This window comes from Amphiura filiformis, chromosome 4, assembly GCF_039555335.1.
Source record: "Amphiura filiformis chromosome 4, Afil_fr2py, whole genome shotgun sequence".
NCBI lineage: Eukaryota > Metazoa > Echinodermata > Ophiuroidea > Amphilepidida > Amphiuridae > Amphiura > Amphiura filiformis.
Window position 1 is genome coordinate 54,119,626 of NC_092631.1, and position 27,849 is coordinate 54,147,474.

Genomic DNA, 27,849 nt, shown 5'->3' on the forward strand with positions numbered 1-27,849 from the left:
TGATCCCGCCTGGGAATCGAACCCAGGACCTCAGGTTTATGATACCTATGCCTTAACCACTTGGCCACGGGAGCTTCATGATTAGGCTGGTTGAAATTCAAACCCATAAGCGGTCACTTAAACTTGTGTCCTCCCCCCAAATAGCCCATAGTAGATAGGGCCGCAAATGCGAGAAATATTACGTGGAAAAACAGTGGCATGATCGAAGGGTATTATATAAATAAACATAATTTGTTACTGCTAAATATTCCACCAAATAAATAAGTAAACACTCAACACTTATAATGCACTGACTGAGTGCAAACCCTCACAGTAACACTTCATAATTTATTAAAAAAGAAAATCTACGGAAGGTCACAAGTGCAGGATGTGAACTCATGTTGAAACAATATGCCATCATGAATGGCATAAATTATTCATCATGTTTAATAACATTGCATTTTACTTATTGATTCCCTATCGATGATGATGCAGTAATTCCCTCACTCAGTCTTACCGTCGTCTATAGCTCAGATAACATTTTATATAAAGATTACTTGTGCATCTGTGATCGCACAGCCTACAGCTAAATTGCAATAAGACTTTAGATGCAAACTAATGTTGGACTCAATTGAATGAGACAGGTTACACATAAGAAATGAATGAATATCAAAGATGTGACATGCAACTAGCTAAGCCTGTTACAACAGTAATTTTACAAATTTAACATCAAAAATATATAATCACTGTGAACAAGGATTGTTACTCTGGACAGCACTCTACTTCTGAAGCTCCAAGGGTGTGTGGACAGCGATTCAAAACAAGGGGGTTTTTCGATGAGAGATTTGACTCCAAAAAGGGAGTCATTTGGTGAGAACTCCCTAAAAATTAGGATCATTCAGTGAGATATGGACAACTTTGAGTCCATAACAGTGCCGAAATGTCACAAAATAGAAAATTTTGTAAACATTTTGGAACAAATAACAACATTTTGGTCATTTTAGGGGTGAGAAATTGCAGTCATTTAAAAAGGGCAGTCATTGGATGACATCAAAACAAATAATGGGGACATTGGGTGAGAGGGAGTTGAAAAATGGGGTCAAACGTGTCCGCACTACCCTGGGGCACTACCCTTCACCCAGTTATAGGGAGTTCCCACCATTGGCTAACTGAGAGTCGTATATAAATACATATAGACAAGTTGTAGTATGAGTATCACTTCTGAGTATTAAGTTGTAAATGGGAGTTTGTTTGTGAGGAAAATGTCACCCAAAGGCAGTAACTAAGCAAACATGAATACTGTATAGCTCAGATGGTATAGTACTGGACTCAAAATCCATAGTTCGCTGGTTCCAATTTTCAGCCAAATCTTATTTGCTCCCCTTCATTAAATAGTGCTTTTGTGACAATCAGGACATATGCAAATATATAGTTTCTGCACAAATATTACTAATTGCAATTGTTATTACACTCTGCAAAAACTGGATGACAGCATTTTGCAAAAACTGCAAAAAAACTTTTCTCATTAATTCTATGCTCTATCCTTTTCTCATTATGGTCAAAACTACTTCATTCCAATATATTGCACTTTGGTTGCACTCTAATGGACAGATCCATCGCACCAGCTTGACATCGCCTACAGGCGGCTTGATAATGATTTCTACCATTCAAATTGCAGACAATGATTACAATGTAACTACCTGTATTTTATCTTGCATTGACAAAATTGATGATATTGCTTATACAAAAGAATTCTTTCAGCTGTGATGGTTGTGTCTCTAAAGCATGATGGGTTTTTTTACGTTGTTTTTTTTGTCATCTTTATTCATTGGAAATCATCCACAATAGTCATCAATTGTCACCAATGTCTGTAGTGCAATATTTGGTAAACTTCAATGAATATCTTGAAGTGCTACATCCAAATATACGCAAATGTTTTTTTTGATCATTTATAACACTCACTTTCATCCCATTTTGACAGCATTCCATCAAACTGTTATTATCATCCCACACACATGATGTGATTAAATGTCTAACTGCATTACCTCATACACTTTGTCACAATTGTTATTTTTACAATACCAGTATTCAATTCCAAATACTGATGCAATTGTTGTGTTAACAAAAACATAAAATAAACAAGTCTGTTTCCATTGTGCAGATGCATATACTGATAGTTTCCCATTAAATAAAATCAAAGACTGTGTATTGTCCAAGAAATGGCTAAAAATTATATTGACATGACATCATCAGATGTTACTTGCTGTCTTCAGTAGATGGTAAACATTCAGAATATTTACTTGCTGTCTTCAGTAGATAGCAAACAACCTTTTTAGCTGCTGTCTTCAGTGGATAGCAAACATTCATCACTCTTTAGTTATTGTCTTCAGTTAATAGGCAATATACAATAGTCTTAATTTGAAGTTGCAGTATCTTAAGAAAATAGCACACAAACAACATTTTGTAGTTGCTGTCTTCAGTAGATAGCAGAATTTTAACATCTAACTGCATTACCACATACAGTTGATTACATTTGTTATTTTTATAATCCCAATATTCAGTGCCAAATACTGATGCAATCACTGTGTTATGCAAAATAATAAGCAAGTCTGTTTCCATAGTGCAGATACATTGTATACTGATAGTTCCCCATTAAATAAAATCAAAGACTGTGTATTGTCCAAGAAATGGCTAAAAACAATATTTACATGACATCATTAGATTTTAGCAGAATATTTACTTGCTATCTTCGGTAGATAGCAAACAGCCTTTTTAGCTGCTGTCTTCAGTGGATAGCAAACATTAATCAGTCTTTAGTTATTGTCTTCAGTTAATAGGCAACATACATTTTAATTTTAAGTTGCTGTATCTTAAAAAGATAGCACGCATGCAACCTTTTTTAGTTGCTGTCTTCAGTGGATAGCAAACATTCAACAATCTTTCGCCAACAAACAATAGTCTTAGTTTAAGTTGCTAAGTATGTTAAAATGATAGCACGCATGCAACCTTTTTTAGTTGTTTTCTTCAGTGGATAGCAAACATTCAACAGTCTTTCGCCAACAAACAATAGTCTTAGTTTAAGTTGCTAAATATGTTAAAAAAATAGCACACATGCAACCTTTTTTAGTTGTTGTCTTCAGTAGATAGCATAATTTTAATGTTTAACTGCATTACCACATACAGTTTCATTAGAATTCTACTGAAGTAAGATCTCACTTGATTTTCAGAGTCAAATTTGACCCCAAATTAAGTGAGAACCAAAGCTAAAATCTAATGAGATCTTCTTTCACTAGAGTCAAATCAACTAGACTGTTTTTAGAGTGTTCCTAACCCTAGCCCAACCCTAAACCTAGCCCTAATCCTAAATGTTATATCATATTCAACATTTGACACAGTGAACCTTGTTTTTGACATAGAGAACCCTACCTTTGACATGGCAAAACTTTTTTTCATACTAGCATACTTGGCTCTAAAGTTCTGAAGTTTTGTGATGTGCATTTTCTTACATATTTCTTATTTTTTTACTCCATATATTTGCCTTGATATAAATTTCAAATTTGCCACCTTTGGCCTCCATGGACCAGATCGTGTCACATATTAAATGTTTTCAAAAAGGCTCGCTTGCTGTAAATAAAACGTTAAAAGGATACTAAAGGATAAAGTTTATGCACACTTTTTCTGATTGTGTTGGAAAAAAAAATCGACATTAGAATTTTCAGGTCAGCCACTGGAAATAGACACTTGGTCGTATGTCATCTTATATAACAACGTCAGGAATCAGTGAAATTGCATTGAGTTTCTAAAATGTTAAAAGAATCTTACACAACATTAAATAAGCTAGCTATGGAGCCAGTCAGTCAGTAGTGTAAAGTGGAAATTTTCACGGAACATTTAGTTTTCTTGCCTTTCATGCTGTACACAGCTACAACTAAAATAAAAACGCACAAATACGTTCTTTTGTGCATAGGTCTATGTACGAAAACTAAAAATCGCAAATTTAAAAACGGGCTAAGCAGCTCGACATTGGCAAAGCACAAAAATTTACATGCGCTAGAGAATAGCACATCTACAGTATATTGACTCTGACCTTTGTGGATATTCTTAGCCAAACATTCTTGTGAGTCTCTTAATTCATTGCATAATTATTGTAAGCAGGTTGCCGTAATACCGTTGATTAAGTCTAGGCAAAGTACATTTGAAAGCATTTGTAATGCTACTGGTTCATGCTAATCTTAGTGTTTGAGGTGCTTGCGGAGCGGAATATGTGATGCGATTAGACAAAGTGAGTGAGTGGCTGCTGGGTTTAAAGTGATATTCACAGATTTTGTGATGATGGTCTGATGATTATTTCCTTGGTCGCAGCACATACCGTAAACCTTTGCCTAATGGCGCTTTGGGCTCCCTTGACATAACTGGAATTTTAGACACAAACTAAAAGTGCCCTCCCATGAAAATACCACCAGCATATAAGGGCACGTACCCTTTAATTCTTGTTGGGATTTTTAAAGGAGAGAGCTCTCTATTTGTACATGAAATTTACCCCCAAGGCAGGGAGCCCAGGGGCGCCATTAGGCGAACGTTTACGGTAGTGGCGTAGAATGATATTTCCGAATGTTCAGTTTCCTATATCCTATAATACTTATTCCTTTTTAACTATTAAAGATACAATTTGATAGTTTGAACCATAAACTTCCAATGAAATTCGGTCACTGTGAGATAAAAGTGGAGGAGTATCAACTCTGTTATTAGTAACATCTTTCAAACAAGTTTTTCTTGTATTTTGTCTTTCACGTACACCACTATGTGTTGCGACCGATGATTTTGATTTGAAGATATGGTGCATCCTTAATTGAATACCGTAAACATTTGCCTAATGGTGCACCTGGGCTCATTTGCCGTGGGGTAAATTTCATGTACAAATAGAGAGCTCCCTCCTCTAAAAATCCCAACAAGAATTAAGGGTATGTGCCCTTATTTGCTGGTGGGATTTTTATGGGGCACTTTTAGTTTGTGTCTAAAATTCCAGTTATGTCAAGGGAACCCATAGCGCCATTAGGCAAACGTTCTGGTATAACATAAGAAAGTTGCAACATAACAGAATATACTTTATGATTGCTTTAGATACTAAATACGCTCGGCCCAAACCTCCCATGTTTTGCAGAGTGACCCAAGGGCAATATGTTGCTTTCTCTTATTTTCCTTTAAAAGGATGAATAGCTTAGCAAACACAAAATATTTCAAAAACATTTTAAACATAGGCCTATTATATTTTGGGTTTGGTTTTGGTAAAAACGTTTTAATAGTATTAAATGTTGGGTTTTATAAACGTCATGAAAATGTTTTGTATCAGAACACACCGTTTTAAATATTGTCAAAATTTTAGAGTAAAATTATTTTTGCAAACATTTTTGCCAACTATATTTGAATATTTTGTAGTACCTTTTCAACAAATGTTTTGAATGTTATGAAGACATTTCATACCCTTTACATGCCCTTCATATAACACGACATTTGAATGTTTTCTTGCAACCTTTTCTTACCTTTATGAGTAATGTCCAAAACTTTCTGTGTTTGCTGGAAATCTAAATGATATTAGTGGGCTGAGAATGTATTCTTTTTTTGTTTTGGTGTCACTTGTAAGCAATACCTTGCTGCAACCCCGGCAGCATTGAGATAAGCTGGGTTACATAATACCACATAGGTTCATTTCCCCCTCAAGAGGAGGGGAGTTTTTTTGAACAGGAGTATGATTACACGGCAAGTTTTCCTGAAAATATATTCTTTTTTTTGTGTCGCTTTTAAGCAATACCTTGCTGCAACCCCACCTTGCTGCAACCCCAGCAGCATTGAGATAAGCTGGGTTACATAATACCACGTAGGTTCATTTCCCCCCAAGAGGAGGCAATTTTTTTGAACATGAGTATGTTAACACTGCAAGATGTCCTGAAGTCAAATTGAGTAACATGCCAGTACATTGTGTGTGATCACATCTTGTGTACTGTGATAAATAATACCACATAGGTTCAATTCCCCCCAAGAGGAGGGGAATTTTTTGAACATGAGTAGGCCTATGTTAACACTGCAAGATGTCTTGAAGTCAAATTTAGTAACATGCCAGTACATTGTGTGTGGTCACATCTTGTGTACTGTGATAAATAATACCACATAGATTCAATTCCCCTAAGAGGAGGGGGGATTTTTGAACATGAGTATGTTAATGCTGCAAGATGTCCTGAAGTCAAATTGAGTAACATGCCAGTACATTGTGTGTGATCACATCTTGTGTACTGTGATAAATAATACCACATTGGTTCAATTCCCCCCAAGAGGAGGCAAATTTTTTTAATATGAGTATGTTAACACGGCAAGATGTCCTGAAGTCAAATTGAGTAACATGCCAGTACATTGTGTGTGATCACATCTTGTGTACTGTGATAAATAATACCACATAGGTTCAATTCCCCCCAAGAGGAGGGGAATTTTTTGAACATGAGTATGTTAACACGGCAAGATGTCCTGAAGTCAAATTGAGTAACATGCCAGTACATTGTGTGTGATCACATCTTGTGTACTGTGATAAATAATACCACATAGGTTCCATTCCCCCAAGAGGAGGCAAATATTTTGACCATGAGTATGTTAACACAGCAAGATGTCCTGAAGTCAAATTTAGTAACATGCCAGTACATTGTGTGTGATCACATCTTGTGTACTGTGATAAATAATACCACATAGGTTCAATTCCCCCAAGAGGAGGTTTTTTAACATGAGTATGATAACACTGCAAGATGTCCTGAAGTCAAATTTAGTAACATGCCAGTACATTGTGTGGGATCACATCTTGTGTACTGTGATAAATAATACCACATAGGTTCAATTCCCCCAAGAGGAGGTTTTTTTTTAACATGAGTATGATAACACTGCAAGATGTCCTGAAGTCAAATTTAGTAACATGCCAGTACATTGTGTGGGATCACATCTTGTGTACTGTGATAAATAAAAGAAGCTAGTTTGATGGATGGTATCACATAAAGTATGAGGTGAATTGTTATGCTCTACTTGTTGACGGGATTCTTCACTACATGCTGCATGATCGTGTGCATCAAACACCCAGGGTTTTTATAGACTCTGATCAAGAAGAGTTGTACAAAATGTCACATTTTAATTATCCATTTCAATGTTCTTGCAATCTTTCAACCTATATTTTACTGCTCATGCATACTTTAAATTAAAGTGGCAAGTTTTCTGTGATTTAAAACACTGAATTCCGCGGGTGGTTTTAAATACTAAATTCTTTGATATCATTAGAAAGGATGGAATGTTCTTGTGCTAGGTAGGTCTATAGAAGATGCGCACTGCTAAAAATTGGGGTAAAAAGGAGTTACTTGCATTTAGGCATATTTTTAAGGTTGATATCTTCATTTTCATTATTTTTACCTCACATTCTCATTATCTTTACCTCACATTCTCATTATTTTTTCTCCATTTTTATTTTTCTCAAGGAAAAACATGTTTTCCTTGAATTTCTGTGTTTTCCAGGGTTTTTTTTTCTTAAATTCTGTGAATTTTTCCGCTTTTCCGTGACACAGAGAACTTGCTACTTTGCTTTAAATTGCATTTACCAACTGTGGAATAAATTATATTATCTATATGACTTTAAATTTTAGTTGCTTATTAAGTAGATAGCAAGAATGTTTACTTGCTATCTTCAGTAGATAGCAAACAACTGTGTTAGCCACTGACATCACTTCAGTGGATTGCATACATTAAACAATCTTTAGTTTATGTCTTCAGTTAGTAGCTAACATACAATATTCTTAGTCTTTATAGTTGCTTCAGTAGATAGCAAACATACTTGTTGTGACTTGCTGTCTTCAGTAAATAGCAAACATACAAATCTTGAATGGCTCAGTGTTTTGAGCAAATAGACATTCTTTAGCTGCTGTCTTCAGTAGATTGCATAATTTTAGTAGTCTGTAAGTTGTCTTCTATATGCAGCAAACATACAATAGTCTTTAGTTGCTGTCTTCAGTAGATAGCAACATACAAGTCTTCAGTTGGTGTGTTCAGTAGATAGCAAACATAAAACAGTCAGTAGGCCTAATTGCTATCTTCGGTAGATTGCAAACATACACTAGTCATTGGTCACTATCTTCAGTAGATAGTAGACATACAAGTCTTTAATCACTCAGTGTTTTTAACAAACATGCATTCTTTAGTTACTGTCTTCAGTAGATAGCAGAATTTTAGAAGTCGTTATTTGCTGCAGTAAGAAGCACACATGCAATAATATCTAGTAGCTGTGTTCAGTATATAAAGTAAACAACAGGGTGTAATTGCTGTGTGCAGTAGATAACAAACAATTTTTTGTTGTGTTCTTGTTATTATTAAGCAAATAGACATTCTTTAGCTGCTGTCTTCAGTAGACTGCATAATTTTAGTAGTCTGTAATTTTTGTCTTCAATATGCAGCAAACATATAATAGTCTTTAGTTGCTGTCTTCAGTAGATAGCAACATACAGTAGTCTTTAGTTGCTATCTTCAGTAGATAGCAGACATACAAGTCTTTAATCACTCAGTGTTTTTAACAAACATGCATTTTTTAGTTACTGTCTTCTTCAGTAAATAGCAGAATTTTAGAAGTCTTTATTTGCTGCAGTAAGAAGCACACATGCAATAATATCTAGTAGCTGTGTTTAGTAGGTAGCAAATATGCAACAGGGTACAATTCCTGTCTTCAGTAGATAACAGATGTGCAATCATCTTTAGTTACTATCTTTAGTTTATATTTATTCAGTTGCTGTCTACAGTAGATAGCATTTTTTGTTGTGTTCTTGTTATTACCTATATATAATTTTCCACTGTTTCTTTTTATTTCTTCCAGTGTGAATGATAAGACCATCACATTCAAGGTCAATGAGAACGAGATGTCACCACAAGAGGTTGCAGAAGGTGCAGGTAAGCTTAAACTAAACCAATTTTCACCACAATGTGGCAGTGATGATCTATGCGGTGACTTTGTGCGTGCGCTTGTGCATGCCAGTGCTTTTGAGCAAACGAGCGGTTTGTAGCTGCGTCCAATGAAATGCACACTGACATCACTGCCACATCAAAATGGAAAATGGTATATATGATATTTACAGAGATTATCAGATATTATGTACAAAATATTTTATTTAACTGCTCCATTAAATGCAGGGGCATAGCCAGCTTTCATGGTCAGGGGGGTAAAATGATATTTCACGGGCACAGCTGAAAAACATTGCAGTTGCAACATGTAATTTTTGTTTTTAGAGAGACTGTACATGTCTTCAAGCTTCCAAAAAAGGCTTTATTGGGACAATGTGTGCACGTAACGTGCAAAAATTGTGAATTTTGCCCATGATGAAAATAGCTTTATTGCGAATTTTGATGGAAAAGGGGCTCCTTGCTCTTTTTCTTTTCCTTTGCCCTTTGGTCAGAGGGGCACTTTTTTCTTTCATTTTTTGTCAGGCTACGTGGTGGTCCTTCACAAGAAAAGGATTCCCACACACTGTGTGTCGATCCTCTAAATGGTGTAGTTCTTCCACGCTTATGGCAAAGGTCATTTCCACATACCAGATCATAAAGCGGCAAAGTTGTACATTCTACAAGACCTATACTTGACTTGGACCCTGTAATATTTCATACAAACTTTGGAACCTTTAATCATGTACTAAATTTGTGAAGGTGCATTGCACACAATTATTGTAGACAAAGTGGGAAACACAATAGGCCTACTATCTTCATAATTGAACATACTGTGCTTCCTACCCCAAGAAATGTTGAATCGGACATAGCACTATTATTGTCCACTCGGCTCAACATTCAATGTTGTTCAAAAGGATTGGAGGTGCATAAAATGCATAAAATTCCATGCATGTTTTTTAGCAAGTCAGCTTATCAATTGAGTCATCTTGACCTTCAAACAGAGAATGCAAAGTTGTTTCCGTTTATTTCCAGCCATAATGGTATGCTCAAATACACACAGGACGTGTAGTAATGTACTGGAATCAACTCAGTTATTTCTGCTTCTTCTAAGAAGAACTTAGTTATTACAAGGGTCATATCATAACATATCATGCTGTAATTATATACAAAATATTCAATTTATTAGAAAGCACAAGCTTCCTATTAGTGGCCATGAAATAATTATTATTATCAAATACAACACATGGTTTTCAAAGAAAATAATTAGTGAAACCACCACTTAGTGCTAATTGCTTTGCTTTTAGTTTGACCCAAAGTAAACAAAATAGCGTAGAGGGTATTTTTGTTACTGACATTTTCATGTGCCAATTGCATCAGATTGAAATCATTATTTCCAGGGCCGGATTTACCTTTCCGGGGCCCTGGGCCAGGCTAAAATTTGGAGGCCCCAACTTACCGTGAGGAAGGCATGTGCACTTACGTGGCCAAGTTTGTAGGTATAGATTGACGGTGCCGGCAGGAACATTATAATTTGAAGAGAGAGATTTAGCTAGGACATTTGCGCATGAAGCACGCCAAAAATTTGGCAATTTTACCCTCTTTTGGCCCAAATCATGGTGTTTTGGGGCTGAAAAAGGAAGATGCACAGGGCAAGTTTGGGGGCCCCAAATATTTGAGGGCCCTGGGCCCAGGCCCATCTGGCCCAATGGTAAATCCAGCCCTGATTATTTCACATGCAAAAGCTTGTCTGGTACGTAATAATGAATGTGCAAAAGGGTACATGTTTGTTTTGAGAGAGGTATCTTTCAAGAATTTTCATGTTCCAAAAATATATGAAAAACAATAAGTCCCAATCAGACCATAGGAATTGCATTATTTCATGTAAAAATATAAAAAAGATTACAAAGATTTGTTTCCACTTTTTAAAAAGTATTTACATATCTTATAGTTGTTTAACACCTAAATGTATCAATATATGGACAACAGAGGGTGCTGCGACTAATATTTTTTCTTGTATTTAGGAGAAAAACATTCATTCCTTCACCAAATTGAAACATTGCACTAAAGTACAAGATATAAGCCAATAATGTATGATTTCCATGAAATTTTGATGTTGTTATTCTTTACTCAAAATGCTGAAATAATATTAGTAAATTAGTATTAGCTGTCGGGAAAGGTTTCTGTCCATTTTAAGCCAATATAAAAGGTTAAGTGAAAGAAACCCCACTGGCTATTTTGGTACTTTAATGTGGAGTTCTATGGAGGACTTTTAAAATGTGTGAATATTATTATGACATTATGTCAAAATTGCTCAATTGACCTGACAAATGCGGCAAATTTGGTTGATTTCATTTAGGTGTAAGTTGGGACATGTGTAAACATTACAGATATGCCAAAAAATCAAGTTTGAAAAAAAAAATCATAATATAAGATCATACATTATGGCTTGTAAGACATTATTAGCTCTACACAGAGCCGTGGCAAAACACCAGTAAATTAGTAATATAGCCAGTAGTAATCCCCATTTTGACTCGCGTATGTAGGTAACAATGTGTGTGTTTCATATTTGTTTGTTACATACTCTTAATGAGGAAAAGAGTCATCAAAGATAGACATGGGGTATTGGCTAGAATGAAAAGGTGACACCCATATATTAAACACAGACTTTTCCTGTCCCTATGGCACATTACGAATGGGGCAGATGAACCATAAGACTACTCTGTCCTTTGGAGGGGTGTTAAGCCAAGCAGGGTTTAAACCTTGACTGTCCCAATCAGTCCTTGTTGCTTTTGGGATATTCACAATGTAAGTATAATACAAACATTATTCCCAACCTAGGCCAAAAAAAAATAATTGTTTGGTTGTCCTCAAGTACCCTGTGGAAGATGGGGTTGGTCGGTCAGTCAGAATTTTGTTTTATATGTATTTTTTTTTCTAACAGCAAGGATGCTGTCATGTGTAACAGCTATCATTTGGTGTATATTTTACTAAAAGTTGCACAATTCAAGTGAGAAAAGCAATTATTTATTAATTTGTTAAATTCTACACAGCAAAATATCTCTCAACCTGATCACTGCAAGACTGATTGATGAAAGAGGTGTTCAGGGTCATAACATCACCCCAAAAGTATGTTACATACTCGCAGTCGCAGGGAACCTTTTGATATTAATTATATGTGCCCAGAAAATGTTGTTTTCAATTTATAATGTGGCAATAAAATAGTAAGTAAAAGTACCAAAAAAATTCTTCAAGGTAAAATTGTTTTGGGTTGGCTCAAGAAATAGAGGTGGTTGGTCAAGGACAACCAAACAAATTTCTTGAGGCCTCAGGGACCATTCACAGACACTTGTTAGGGGGGCCTGATGCAAAAAAAAAGGGGGGGCCTGAAATTTTTTGACCCTCCTAAGGGGGGGGCCTGAAAAAAATGACCACAAATTTTCCTGGAAAAATTAAGTTTATATGCTTTTCTATGGGGTTTACCCATAATTTTAATGTCAAAAAGGGGGGCCCTTAAATTTTTGAGGTCAGTAAAAGGGGGCCCGAAAATTTTTTTTTTTTTATTTTTTTGGCATCAGGCCCCCCCTTACAAGTGTTTGTGAACGGTCCCTTAGAGTAATTGTTGTGAAGTAAGTGAACTGCTTCTTATACACACAAAATTACAACATTATGATCTTGATGAAATGGCACAAGTTAAAAGTCCTAATGTAAGATTTTTGCAGTGGCTAGAAACATCCGATCATATAGGCCAATTATATTAACTTTCAAGGTGGACAACAAATACGTAGACTGCAGATGAAGATGAACTGAATGAATGCAGTGGCAGTAATTCAAACCTTATTTATTCCACTTTATGAGTTGGCAATAGGAGCACTTTGCCCTTGTGGTCTTGATGTACATACTTGAGAATCTGACTCTTGTTTCTTCATGACCTTCAGGGAATCAAGAGATAGTGTTATGTGCAGCATTTCAAGGGTATCCTATTATGTGACCATCCTCCACAACTGAGCCTGGATGTCGCCAGTGCCACTATTGAGATATGCTCCATTGAACTTAACAATAAACAATAGGAAACAAAGGATTTATTGACTGTTTTATTGATTTTCACTACTTAAATGTAAGTACTATAGACACGATATACATCATTTTAAAGCTAATTTCAAGCAGAATATTTTGGTTGAATATCTCAAAAATGATGATTGGCGACTTCAGGGCTGAGTTGTGCTGGATGGTCACATATGTTCTTCACATGTGATCTTCTAGGATTGTGTCCTAAATACGGGAAGGTATAATTGAGTAATAAAATATAAAGGGATGGTCAGATGTTTTTCATAGTGTTTTTGTGCCTCACATTAAGGCTTGTACCAAAATAATCTTATTCACAAGTTTGAGATAAATTTCACCAGCAGTTTTGATTTGATTTTAGAAGCACAAATACATTTCACAGCCCACTAGTAACCACCATCAGTGAGGGCATTATCACTTTCATTCGTAACATTTAAACAGAACATATTTCAGCCTTCGGGTCTAAAATTTCACTGTGATTATGAGAAAAATATGAGGTTTCTTCTGCTGGTAACATGTCTATATTGATAAGATAAAGTGGGTTGATGAGACTGTTAATCTGGTCGCATCCCTTTAAAATGCCGTTATTGATAAGTTTGTTTTGTATCGTCACAAATTGGTAAAGGTTTGCAGGACCAACCAATTAAAGGAGTATTTCGTTTGCGAGTTACACATGATTATGTGTATTACACTGCTCCATAGGCCACTGTTGTAATTTCGTTCTGGTATACCAGAACGAAATTCAAATTTGACCATATTTTTGGTAAACAAATTAATCTGCAAGAAATTTTTGGTACATGAACATTATGTAGCCAGAGGTTTCCAGTGATATAAAAATCTCAACTTTTTTTTGAAAAAAGTGGCGAATGAGGCTGTGGATCACGAAATGCCCTTTAAGAAAAAAAATATATTTTCTTCTATGAAAACAATTATCATGATTATTATTGATATCTTTCTCTTTCTTTCTCACTAACTGACACAATAATACAACAAATACACATACAATGGCTCAGTGACAAAAAGACATATCTCCATTATAGGCTTTTACCACTACGCTGAAAAGTAGACTTACGTTAAGAGTGCTATTAGTTGACCTGCCTGGTCTATATTTTGTGTGTCAAAGAAAGTAGACAAAGTATAGGACTTGATTTAATAATTTGTGATGCTACTGGCAAGATGTCACAAGAAAATTCTCAAAATAAAATATTTTGATATTAATCCGCGATGTTATAAGGTCCGCCGATTACAAGCTGATCAAAGTATACACTGTGTTCTCTCAATACAGAGTGCATGCCCTATACAAGTACATGGGTGCCTGAACCACATATTGCTGATAGTGATTGATAGGCAAAAATGATGATGCATGCTGGGAATGAAAAGGGCTCAAATTCGATCTTTTGTGAGCCCTTTTTATTCCCAGCATGCATCATGTATGCCAAACAATTGCTATCAGCAATATACTTTATGCATTAGTGAACTTAAGCATACCACAAGCAGCAAATGAAGATATGCCTTTCTGCTGCTGAGGCATATTGAGGAGTGCTGGCTTTCTTTCTCTCTTGGTCCTCCATTGATAACTACCTGTTACTGAAAACTAGGCTATTCTGATATCAATATCTCTAAAAGATAGACACCTGTTGTTTTTGTTTTGCATGGTGTAGAAACTAGAGCAGTTTGTTTGGGGCTTTAAAGGGGCAAGCAGAGATAAGTTGTCATGGACAGGTTCACTATAATACTGTGTCTCGTCTCAAGTTGAGAGTAATGCCATGTTGAATTTTGTAGTGGCAGACCTTAATCAGTGCGTTTATGCGGTTGCATCGCCAGCGTACGCACAAATCGCCTTTCTATGCATGTGTATATGCCATACGGATTAGGTTAACGCACACGATTTGAATATGCCACTATGAAATCCAACATGAGAAAAGACAGACTATATAGTTGTCTGAATTTGAAAATGGTTTGCTGGATGGAATTTAACCCTAACCCTACCCATGGTTTTTTGCTATCGGAAGGGAAAGAAGAAACAAAAAAGGAGAGAAGGTGAAGAAAGAAGTCACTTGGTACCCCTAGGATTTGAACCCGGGACCCCTCGCATGCCACGCACACGATCACCGACATGTAGCTACCGAGGTTAGGCTGCCCGGGCAGCAATTCCCTGGGTATATATGACTTGATTGCGTCATCAAGTCACGTGGAATGCATGCACACAGAGTGGTTTTAATAGTGAGCTTTAGTGAGACTTAGTTGGGTTAGGGTTAAAGTAGGGATCACTATTATACCAATACCATAAACAAATAATTCAAAATAGAGTACGTTTGTCTAAATATCGTAAATATGGTTCACTAACCTGAATTAAAAAAGTAAGGTTCTCTATGTTATTCCTGTGCTTACTTCCATTCTTTCCCACATATCATAATCTTTGTTACTTGCGATGTAGGGTATGGTATGAATGCATGAATGAATGTTAGATATCAATATTCATGGCAGGGGAGTTAGAGGCAATATACTATACCCATTTTGAAGTGTTTAGGTAATGCGGCCAAGTGCCATATTAAATGTATTGTAAGTGATAGGTTTGTATGATCATGAATATGGGTTACAGCACATTATAGCAAACACGCTGAACAATCTTGGTGGTGGAATTTGTGCATGTTACATAAACGATTTTGCGATTTCTCTAGAGAGAAATAGCAAAACAATTCATGGAATTTTAATGAGAGTGAATTCGGAATCAAATTAAGTCAATTTATACACAGATCTTATGCGATCAATATATGGCACACCTCTTGGCTTAGATATTGTGTATAGTTCTTGTGTGTTAATTTATCATTCTATTGAGGTGACAGGGTGCTTCCTATACTGCAGATGGTGTTCAAGATTGATGAGAGTGCTAAGTAGGGCACTGTTGCACTGTTACATAATTATGCTAAGGCATAAAAAATTGTTTGATTGGCTTAACATAAAAAAGTTTGGGTAGGTCGGTCGGCTTTTTTTTTAATTTAATTTTTTTACATACATTTTAAGCTGTAAATTGCGTATGATAAAGGCCTTGGAATTTATTTGGTTCTTTTTTTTAAATTTTATTTTTTTATAATTAAAAAAAAAAGTCTAGGGTCGGGCCTATTGTTAGGGCTGGTCGGGTTATGCCAATAAACAATTTTTTAGGCCTAAATACAATATTTCAATATAATAATAGTTCATTGCAATCCTTCGATTAATATCTTCAGAAGATAGCGAGTATATTATAGGCCTACATTATATGATTATCATCTTCAATAGATAACAAGTATATATACAATAGTTGGTAGCAATTATATACATTCTATCTTCAGTAGATAGCATGAATTGTTGGTTATCTTCAGTAGATAGCAAGTATACATAATTTGCTGTCTTCAGTAGATAGCAAGTACACATAATAGGTTATCTTCAGTGGATAAAGTTAAAAGTTAAATCCTTCCCAAGCCTTTCGGCCCATTGGACAGCACCTATCTCCGTTTCATAATCCTAGGCCACATGTCTGCAAGCAGAAAAGCTACAGTATAGTAGGGGGTTAGTCCACTGGTAGCCATGTGTTTAACTTTCCCTACTCCATTCTTTCAATGCCGAACGCCTGGCAAGAAGGCAGTAGGTACCATTTTTAAAGCCTTTGGTATGGCCCGGCCGGGATTCGAACCCGTGACCTCCCGATCGTGAGGCCAACACTCTAACCACTAGGCTACCACGCTGGTGGCTAACAAGTATTCATAATTAGCTATCTTCAGTAGATAGCAACTATACATAATTGGTTATCTTCAGTAGATAGCAAATGTATATATTTTGCTATCTTCAGTGGATAGCCAAAATTGTTCACTGAGCTCAGCCAAGCTTTACAGCTTTTGGTAACTAATTCTAGCCAAGGGGTACTTTTAGCAAAGTCCAAATCCATAAAACCCTATAGAAAACTGGCAGGCTTCGCTCAATTTATACACACCACTTGATGCCTGCTACTGTTTACCAAAAATCAGTAGATAGCAAGTATATGTAATTGGCTATCTTCAGTAGATAGCAAATATAAATAGTTATCTTCAGTACATAGCAAGTATCCATAATTGGCTGTCTTCAGTAGATCAGAACTTGATATAATTAACTGTCTTCAGTAGATAGCAAGTAAATATAATTAGCTGTCTTCAGTAGATAGCAAGCATCTTCATTATATAGCAAATATAAATATTTAGCTATCTTCAGTAGGTAGCAAGGTTACATAATTAGCTGCATTCAGTAGATAACAACATACATAATCTTCAGTAGTTAGTAAATATATATAGTTGGCTATATTCAATAGAGAATGAGTATACATAATTATCGTTAGTAGATAGCAAGTACACCTAATTTGCTATTATATCTTCAGTAGATTCCAAATATATATTAGTAGCTGTCTTCAGTAGATAGCAAGTTTACCTAATCGGCTATCTTCAGTAGATAGCAAGTATACATAATTAGCTGTCTTCAGTAGATAGCAAGTATGCATAATTGGTTATCTTCAGTATAGCAAATGTAAATAGTAAGCTTTCTTCATTTGATAGCAAGTTTACATGTGCTTTGTGTTTGCTATCTTCAGTAGATAGCAAAAACAAAGCTCTATTTTTGTTTGCTATTACATTGCAAATATTCAATCATTTGAGTAATTGATTGGTTCGCAATGATGGGCAGTTTGAAAGTATGCCAAGATCTAGGAATACTGCTATTGTTTTTAAACCAAGTTTTAATTTATCTTCTTAGATGTCATTTCCCCTGTCCATTCAAGTCACCTTAGAAAGCACAGCAACCTTGCAGCTCAGCGACTTGATTGGTCATCTATTCCGTTTCTCTTCCTGCTACCGGCGGCATTAACATCTGAAGTGACTTCCTGAGGTCAATATAGGAAGACAGTTAATCTGACTTAATTGTAAAAGCATTGATAAAACCAACAACACTCTGTATTATCTGATATAAGATATCAGAGGCTTTTAAAACTAATGTGGCATGTATCAGTAGTTTTGTGAAGCTATTAGGCTATATTATGAAAAATTCAAATGGAAATGAAAATAATGGTGAAAAGATCAGAAAATGCACCATATTAAATTATTATGTGTAGTAGTAGTATGGGAGTTTTCAGGTAATTTTCAGCAAGCTGTGTGCATTTGAAAGCTTTGTGCATAATTTCCCTCCGTGGACAATGTGCAAAATTAAAGATTATGCCAAAAAGATAAAATAAATATTTGTCTCAAAGCTCACGAGTGGTTTGAAAACAAATGCGAAATGCGATTTTATGGTATTTTGAGAAAAAAATGTGATTTTTGCAGAATTTTTCCGGAAAAATTTATTTTTAAATAACAAAATTTCTGCATTTCTTTTTTTTTTCAAATGGCGCGATTTTACAAATGCGTGCGCGAGCTTTGAGACAAACCTTTTTTTTGTCCATACATTTTCTTCTCTTTAATTCATTTGGCTAACATATTCAGTGAGAATGCATCGTGCATTGTAATTTGCTTCATTAATATTAGACTTATTATATTTTGGTGTAGAATTAATAATTACTCTTCATGTTCAATCTGCATTTAAAGAAAGTTCTTTTAATAGACTGAATGAATGACACTACATGTATAAATGTTAGATTTTTTATGTACAATACAAACAACAATCAACAACAAAATTTTGGTGTACATTTGATCAAAAACCAATAAATTTGATCACAAACAAATAGGTAAAAATTTAATGTAGTTTGACCAAATAAAAGGCATAAAACACATTCTTTTCGAATTTCGTTATCATCTCAATCCAATTTCTTTGACAACGATAACATAAAATGGTGGTGTGTACCTTGAAACGGACTTTTTGTTGAGGACCAAAAAATCTCAAATTCTTTGAAATTTCTTTAAAATGGTTGATAAAACCGAAGAATAATCTTAAAACCATTGTTCAGAAATATAGACAAAATAGGAAGAAAACTGAAAGGTTACTGTGTCCATCTTTGAGATCACATTCCCTATTGGATTTGCATTAGTTTTAAGACTTGTCCTTATTGACATGAACATTTTGTGTCTATTGCTTGTTTATCGCAGGGATTAATTACTACATTGGTAAATACTTAAAAAATGCAAAAACAAAAATGTGTGGGGAATATAGCGTAGTACAAGAATGAGAGATCTGTGAGTGTATGTGAGATATATGGGGGTGTATGAGAGAGAGTGTAGATCTCTGAGACCTATAGGGCGAGTTTCCCGACAGGAGTCTTATTAAGCCGTAGTCTTAAGGTGGCCTTGAGGCTACTAAGCCTAGCCCGCTCTCGAAGCCCGAGTCTTAACTCTAGCGGATTTCTTCAACGCAAATTCAACCTAGTCTTAGTGGCCTTGTAGGCTTAACGCTTGACAACCTCGTCCCTTTCAACCAGCGACGTAATTGTATAGGCTGTTGGAGGTAGATGTACATAAGCTGTGGTCCTCACGGTTTACCGTACTAACAAGGTTGCCGTCTCATATATCGCAATGTTCCCGGCGCAAAGACTAGCCTGGACCCGCGGTCTTGTGCTTGGGCTAAATACCGTAGGCCTACACAACTTGATGCAAGATTATTGTGTCTGTTTTTGTGTCTTTTATGTATTATTTTATTTCCACTTGACTTTTTATGAGTTCAACTTGTATGAATGATACGTATATGCTTTATACTCGTGATTTTTTTTTGCATCCCAAAAGGGTAAAACTGTAAGCCTAATGGAAAGGAATCTGTGATTCCCTAAAAGGAAAGCAACCAACGTGCTATCTACTGCTGATATCAGTAGTCTTCTCAGATCTCACATGAAGTTATCTGTTGGTACAATATTTATAATTATTTAAGTAGAAGATATAGCAATATTATATGCATCTTATCCGTAAATTCAGTTTTAATTCTGCATGCATTATTGTTTTGTGTCAAATATTTACTATATCTTTACCAATTTTGCCCTCTTCTATTGTATTAAATTGATGTCCAACCTGGTATAATATAGACACTCCAAAATAATAGGCCTAATCAAACTATTAAGGCTTGGATAGGGACAGGTGGTATCATATAGGTCTTCATGATGATGATGATGATGATGATGATGATGATGATGATGATGATGATGATGATGATGATGATGATGATGATGATGATGATGATGATGATGATGATGATGATGATGATGATGATGATGATGATGATGATGATGATGATGATGATGATGATGATGATGATGATGATGATGATGATGATGATGATGATGATGATGATGATGATGATGATGATGATGATGATGATGATGATGATGATGATGATGATGATGATGATGATGATGATGATGATGATGATGATGATGATGATGATGATGATGATGATGATGATGATGATGATGATGATGATGATGATGATGATGATGATGATGATGATGATGATGATGATGATGATGATGATGATGATGATGATGATGATGATGATGATGATGATGATGATGATGATGATGATGATGATGATGATGATGATGATGATGATGATGATGATGATGATGATGATGATGATGATGATGATGATGATGATGATGATGATGATGATGATGATGATGATGATGATGATGATGATGATGATGATGATGATGATGATGATGATGATGATGATGATGATGATGATGATGATGATGATGATGATGATGATGATGATGATGATGATGATGATGATGATGATGATGATGATGATGATGATGATGATGATGATGATGATGATGATGATGATGATGATGATGATGATGATGAAAGAATTTAAAAAAATTATATTCGTTGTTAAAAAATTCATCATGCATTCAAAATGAGTAGGTCTTATGATAGCAACAGCTACTTAAAAAAAATCAACTCAAATGAACGCTAAAATAAAATGCTGAAATGTTCAACTAAATCGAACAATTACTTACCCACAGTGGCGTAACTAGACATTTTCATTTGGGGTGGGGTGGGGTAAGGCGGGGCCAACATAATAAATGAGGGGCAGGCATCGTTCATGCTGTTTGGGTTTGTAAGGGCTGGAGTGGGTCTGAGGAGTTATGGGATCTGCTTGGAATATGTCCCCGGAACATTGGCGTAGATTTCTTTTTGACATGGGGGAGGTTGGATTGAAAAAATTATGGTACAAATGCCAAATTTAAGCTATTAAAGCTGGTGACATATAGGTCAATAGTGGGATAAATGCAATTTATTTAACCTTAAAAATTGAGTTTTTAAATTTAAAATGACCAAATATGAGGTTAATTAATAACTCGCAGAAGTAGGCCTAATTTACCTTTTTCAAGGGGGAGAGCCCCCAGTTCTGTGACTGCTTACTCATGTTAATCGAAAGACCGCCAAAAATATGAAAGAAAAACTTTGCGTTACAATTCAAATAATTTGTAAATTGAAATAGACCAAGGCTTACGACCTAAGACCTGCTCTGAGGCAGGGCCAAGAAAAGCCGCTGTAAGCCTGGTCTAACAGGCTTGCGTGAGACTACGGCTACAGAAGACTGATTTCGAGAAATGCAAATTCTACTGAAGCCTGGGGCTAATCCTACAAGCCTGGCCCACGGGCTAACGAAGCCTCGAGGCTATGGTAGCCATGCTTGGGAAATACGTTTTCAGTTAAGCCTGGTCTTACGACCTCTTAAGCCTTGAGGCTAGACAAGCCAATTGCTAAGCCACCCGTCGAGAAATTCGCCCTTAATGTATGCTGAGGTCACATGGGTTTAGTATTAACTCCCTGTTAATTGGCTTATTTCTCCTCCTATCACTCTTAATTTATTATAAAATACTGACCCCGGTTTGCTGACCCCGATTTGATAACCTTTGCTTTATTTATTTTAATAAATTAATTTAATAAATAAATTATTTTTGATCAGCACTAACAGGCTATTCGAGTTGAAACCCATACACCCCCATGGAAGACATGACCTAAATCTTCCACACAGGGTGTGTGAATTTCAAATGATGTTACCTGAATGGGTGGCTCCTTTTGAAATCGACACTCCCTGTGTGGAAGATTAAGGTCATGTCTTCCATAAGGGGTGTATTGATTTCAACTGGAATAGCCTCATTCAGGTCAAAATTTCAAACATAATTATCAATAATAAAAGCCCAGTTTCCTGTATGTAATATTACAGTCAAACAACTTAGGAGAAAACCACTGGAAAACTTTACACTCCTGAAACATGGCCGTACTTTTTTGGTGGCAATATTTTGGGATGGCTGTGTGTTGCTATCCTTTTTGCAAACATAGTGGAGAACATGGGATTTAGGGGCCCTGAGAAATATTGCTTGCTTTCTTAAGCTAATTCTGGGACGGTCATTTTTGTAACAAAATGGTGGATTTGTAATATGTGACCATCCACCACAACTCAGCCCGGATGTCTCCAGTGCCACTATTGAGATATGCTCCATTGAACTTAACAATAAACAATAAGAAACAAAGGATATATTGACTGTTTTATTGATTTTCACTACTTAAATGTCAAGTACTATAGACATGATATACATCATTTTAAAGCTAATTTCAAGCAGAATATTTTGGTTGAATATCTCAAAAATGATGATTGGCGACTTCAGGGCTCAGTTGTGCTGATGGTCACATATGTTCTTCCATTAATGCATTTCTTTTTATTCTTGGCCAAATATTGGGGTGGCACTGCAACTCCTGTTTCACTGCATATGTGAAAGATGCAACAAAAGCACAACTTGAGTATCTCCTGTGAGTAATATAAAACAAAAGTTAGTGGTCATACATACAAATATTCATGGGGAAATATTATGATTGAATTCTTGAAGCATAGCCTCTATACTGTGCATCCTGGAGGCTTAACCATGCCATGCACCTGCTGGTATCTCAATATGACTGTGCAAAATAAATGAGCTTTGAGACACCTATCAAATAAAGCATGAAAGAAGCAAAAAGGGTCTTTACAAGTAAAGGCTTCATTCAAGAGAGGGCAGCAACACAGTTCCACTACTACTCAAAAGTACTCAGCGGAAAATATTTTCCTGCATCTGTTAGCTGAAACTACAGAGGGCAGTCTCTAAAGCCACCATGATTGTCTTTGCTTAAATTGCCTCTTCTCGTGCATATAATGGGCTATTCTTGTTGAAGTCTATACACCCCCTGTGGAAGACATACCGGTAACCATAATCTAACACAAAAGGGGAGTACAATTGAAATGGGGTCACTCATTTAGGCAACCCCATTTGAAATTCACACTTACTGTGTGGAATATTAAGGTAATTTCTTCCATACAGGGTGTATGGATTTCAACTGGCATATCCCAATTTCAAGATGCCTGCCTTCCTGATTGATGGGTAGTCTTTGCCTGACAATATGAGACAGCGTTGGGAGTAATGATTAGTGATTGATGACATCTCTTAAATGAAATGTTATGAAATGGTTGCATTGATTGAAAGAAAGCAAAAAGACATTTACTGAAAATAGGGGATATTGTGTCAGTTTGTGTCTTAACTGTGCTAAGCTTTTAGGTCTTTGATGATGAATAATGGCTTTATGGGTATGATAACCTAAAAAGATAGCAACTAATGGTCAAACCCAGTGTGCTTGTTTCATTCTGTTTGTGCACTATCATCCTTAGTTAGAATGTTATTAAAAGGACTTCTGAACCATCCATAGCTTCCTGGTGAACTCTGTCTTAACCCTAACCCGCCAGGGGCTTTTTGGCGACGGGAAGGGAAAGAAGGAAGGAATAAAGAGAGAAAAGAAAGAAAGAAGTTGTTTGCTCTGGGTGGGATTCGAACCCAAGAACCCTCGCATGCCAAGCACTGGATCGGCGACACTTTGCCACAGGTCTTGGGCTTCGCTGGCCAGCGAAACCGTGCCTATGTATCACTTAGGGTGATGGCGTCATCACACCACGTGGGATGCACACACGAACAATGCATATATCAAGTAGTATTTTGTAGTACTCAGGCGTATTAGGGTTAAAAGGAATAATATTTTTGCCTTTATCTCAAATTCAAAATTTTTGACATTGGTCTAGGTGAATCAGATTGTGTCACATATGTGCTAATAATTGTCTTTAATATTCAGGCTCACAGTGGCACCATGGCACAGCTAATTAACAATTCAACACACAATCGCGATGTAGCTCAAGGTTTTGGGTTCAAATCCCTACGGCATCAACATGTTGTGCATTTAAGCAAAGCTCTTCACCCTTATTGCATGTCCCCATGCACCCAGGTGTACAAATGGGTACCTGCTTTATTCAATGCCAGGAAGGTAACAGACTTGCTGTGGAGAAGGTGTAGTGATCCATCTGCAGCAGCATTACATGGAGGAGTCAGGCCCAATCCCTTGAAAGGGAGATGGGCACTGTCGTCTATGATGCACTCTCACTTTCTCTCCTCTCTTCTTTCTCTCATTTTCTCCTATTCCCTTTGCCACTGACCGTATATACTCAAATAACTAATACACACACACCGGCTGTCATCCACTGGCCAATTTCAAGACACATTTGTTCCACTGGTCAGTATTGCATGACAGGACAAACTCGTACATTGACGTCAGGCGGTCAGTACAGGTCAACCTGGACCTGAAAGGAATCGCTCCAGGGTGTTTGTGTGAAGAAACAGCAAGTAGAGGTTATATTCAGAGAATACCTATTGGATTTTCTCAATCTCTATTCTCTTGATTTTTTTTATATCCACTGCTGTTAATTTGTCAGCCTCTGTTATTTACCGTTGAATAAATAAACTGAACAGAATAGATAGAAATTTCAAGTGTGCATGATTAACTACTGATAATATTCTGATAAAAGCAGTTTTGATTTGGTAAAATCAGGGCTCTGTGATGCTGATGGCAAAGCTTGCTATATTTGACTTGTTTTGCTGGTGGACATGTTTGAGGCATGATGACGTTGCTAGCATGGTTCACCGCTTGATGGAGAGACTTTAAAAAGAGTACATCTTTCACATGTGAGACTCTAGTAGTGACTAGGATCGTTAAAATCCTTTTGGCAGTGTTAGGACACATTTAGGGTTGATTGATGGTGAAAGGCATGATGGGATATGTTCTTAGCTTGTTACGCATACATTGTCAATGCAATAACATGAATCTTGCCCTAGTAGCCTACAATTTGGGATTTACTTCTGTATTCCGTCATGTGATAATGATTTAAAGGACTTGGGCAAGATCCAGATTGCTGCATCAGGCTATTCCACTTAAAATCCACACTACCCCTGTGGAAGATTAGCTAAAGTCTTCCACGGAGGGAGTATGAGTTTTGAATAGAATAGGCAATTGGGTAACTTCCATTTGAAATACTCACTCGTTGTGGAAGATAGAGGTAAAGCCGTAATATGCAGGGAGTATGGGTTTCAAAATGATTAACCCTGACTAGTTATATTTGATAAACATACTCCCTCTGTGGAAGATATTTCCAAAATCTTCCACAGGGGTAGTGTGAATTTCAAGTGGAATAGCCCATTGTCAATCTAACATTAACAATTGCCACTAACAGGATTTTTAACATGCAAAATATAAGCAAGTCTCATAAATTACATCTGTACGGTAATCATGCTAAAAGATTGAATTTCTTTGATTTGAAGATCAGGTACAACCATATCAAATCATAAATTTCATTTGTATTATAATATTATTTTCCAGAAGCATGACAGATATCAATTCTCAGTCTAATTATGATTGGATTTTCATCAGTTTGTATCCTAGTTTACAGTGAGCTAGAATTGTAGAATAAAATCACAATTGATTTTGCTCAGCTTTGTCTATTACACTTCTCTGCAGATACAAAAAAGTTGATAAAATAACAAGCAACAAATGTAGATGGGAAACGCAGATAGCAGAGCTAATTTGAAGAGACCGTACTTAAATATATGCCTCATTCAGCTTGATCGCATCACACAGACAATATAAGTATAAATCTTACTCTGAGTCCCTTGCTACTCTGGATCTTGAGCCTATACACACCAGTAGATGGCAGATTTGCAAGGAGTTTGCTTCCAAAGCATCTGAAAATTCTCCAGATGGTTCCCTGTTACTGACTATTCATCCTCAATGACCCTAAAGTAAAGCCCCCTAAAGTCAAGAGTTACAAGCGGAAAAGCAAAAGATTCAAGGAAAGCCCATGCAGTTTGGCTGAACTCCTGAATCAGGCTTAGTATTCTCCTGTCCATTTAGTGATTTGGTTTGAATCATTTTTTGTGTGAATGGATAATAAATATATACCTGAAATGAAATGTACACATAAAATTGCATATTTCATTTAAAAATCCACATTACTCCTGTGGACGATTTTGGAAATATCCTCCACATAAGTATGAATTTCAAATGGAATGAACCCATTAGGCAGCTTCATTTGAATTTAAAAACACCCTCTGAGAAATATTCAACCTGAGTCTTCCACAGAAGGTGGGTGAGTTTCAAATGCAGTCGGTTAATATACTAATTCCATTTGAAATTCATGCTCCCCCTGTGGAAGATGTTTAAAACATCTTCCACAGGGGGGTGTGGACTTTATATGGATTAGCCCAATCCATCAGGTTATAGATTTATTTAAAAAGTGTAAGCTTACTTGCAGTAACATAAAATGATGCATGGAAAATGTCTAAGATTTAAGTGTGAATTAGGCTATTCCAGTTGAAATCCATTACACCCCCTGTGGAAGACATGACCTTAATCTCCCACACAGGGATGTAGATTTCAAATGGAGTCACCCATTCAAGCAACCCCATTTGAAATTTACATTAATCTTCCCTGTGTGGAAGATTAATGTCATGTCTGCCACAGGGGGCTTATGGATTTCAACTGGAATAGCCTATTAGTTTGAAATTGTAATCTGAAAACTTACAAAGTTTATTGTTATAAAATAAAAACTTCCATCAAATAATGATCACTGCTAGAGAATAGAGCAATGATTACGCTTCAATTTTGTTTGCAATTCCCAAGGAGATAAATATCACAACAAAAAGGACTCAATTACTCTTTCATTTTTATTATCAGGTAATCAAAGTGTACTAAGCACTGATTGATGCTTGGATACTGACATAAATCCAGGTAACCACTGTGGTGCTTACTAAGCACTGATTGATGCTTGGATACTGACATAAATCCAGGTAACCACTGTGGTGCTTACTAAGCACTGATTGATGCTTGGTTACTGACATAAATCCAGGTAACCACTGTGGTGCTTACTAAGCACTGATTGATGCTTGGTTACTGACATAAAGCCAGGTAACCACTGTGGTGCTTACTAAGCACTGATTGATGCTTGGATACGGACATAAATCCAGGTAACCACTGTGGTGCTTACTGCACTGATGGTTTACTGACATAAAGCCAGGTAACCACTGTGGTGCTTACTAAGCACTGATTGATGCTTGGATACGGACATAAATCCAGGTAACCACTGTGGTGCTTCATGTCAAATTGTCAATTTTCTTTAAAAAAATAATGTTTAATATCTCTCAAACCACTGGATCAGTTTTGGAGCTTATTTTGTATATTTGACATATTTAAGCATGAGTTTAGATAAGCAATTTTATATAATTATAAATAAATTTGGTAATTAGGCTTATATAATACAATATATACTTGAAACTTGCATCTCATGCATAGAGAGTTATTATATAATAACAATATCTATACTTGGAAATTGCATCTCATGCATAGAGTGTAAGACATTATGCCAAACTGATCTTATAAAATTTCAAAATCATCCAAATATAAGATTATAATCTATGATTCCTCTTGTTATATTAAGACCTTATAATGTAAACTGCTGTACCAATCATGTATATTTTTATGTGGTTTCTACAAATGATGAGGGCAGTTTATACACCTGTTTAAAATT

The 27,849-nt window shown here is 36.1% G+C and overlaps 1 protein-coding gene across 1 annotated transcript in view; it reads left to right on the forward strand.

Annotated features, from left to right (window-relative positions):
- The window catches only part of LOC140151070 (uncharacterized), a 531,056-nt gene that overhangs the window by 190,338 nt on the left and 312,869 nt on the right, over nt 1–27,849 (forward strand). The window contains 1 exon segment of the mRNA XM_072173269.1: nt 8,864–8,937. Within this exon segment, the coding sequence (XP_072029370.1) occupies nt 8,864–8,937 (74 nt within the window).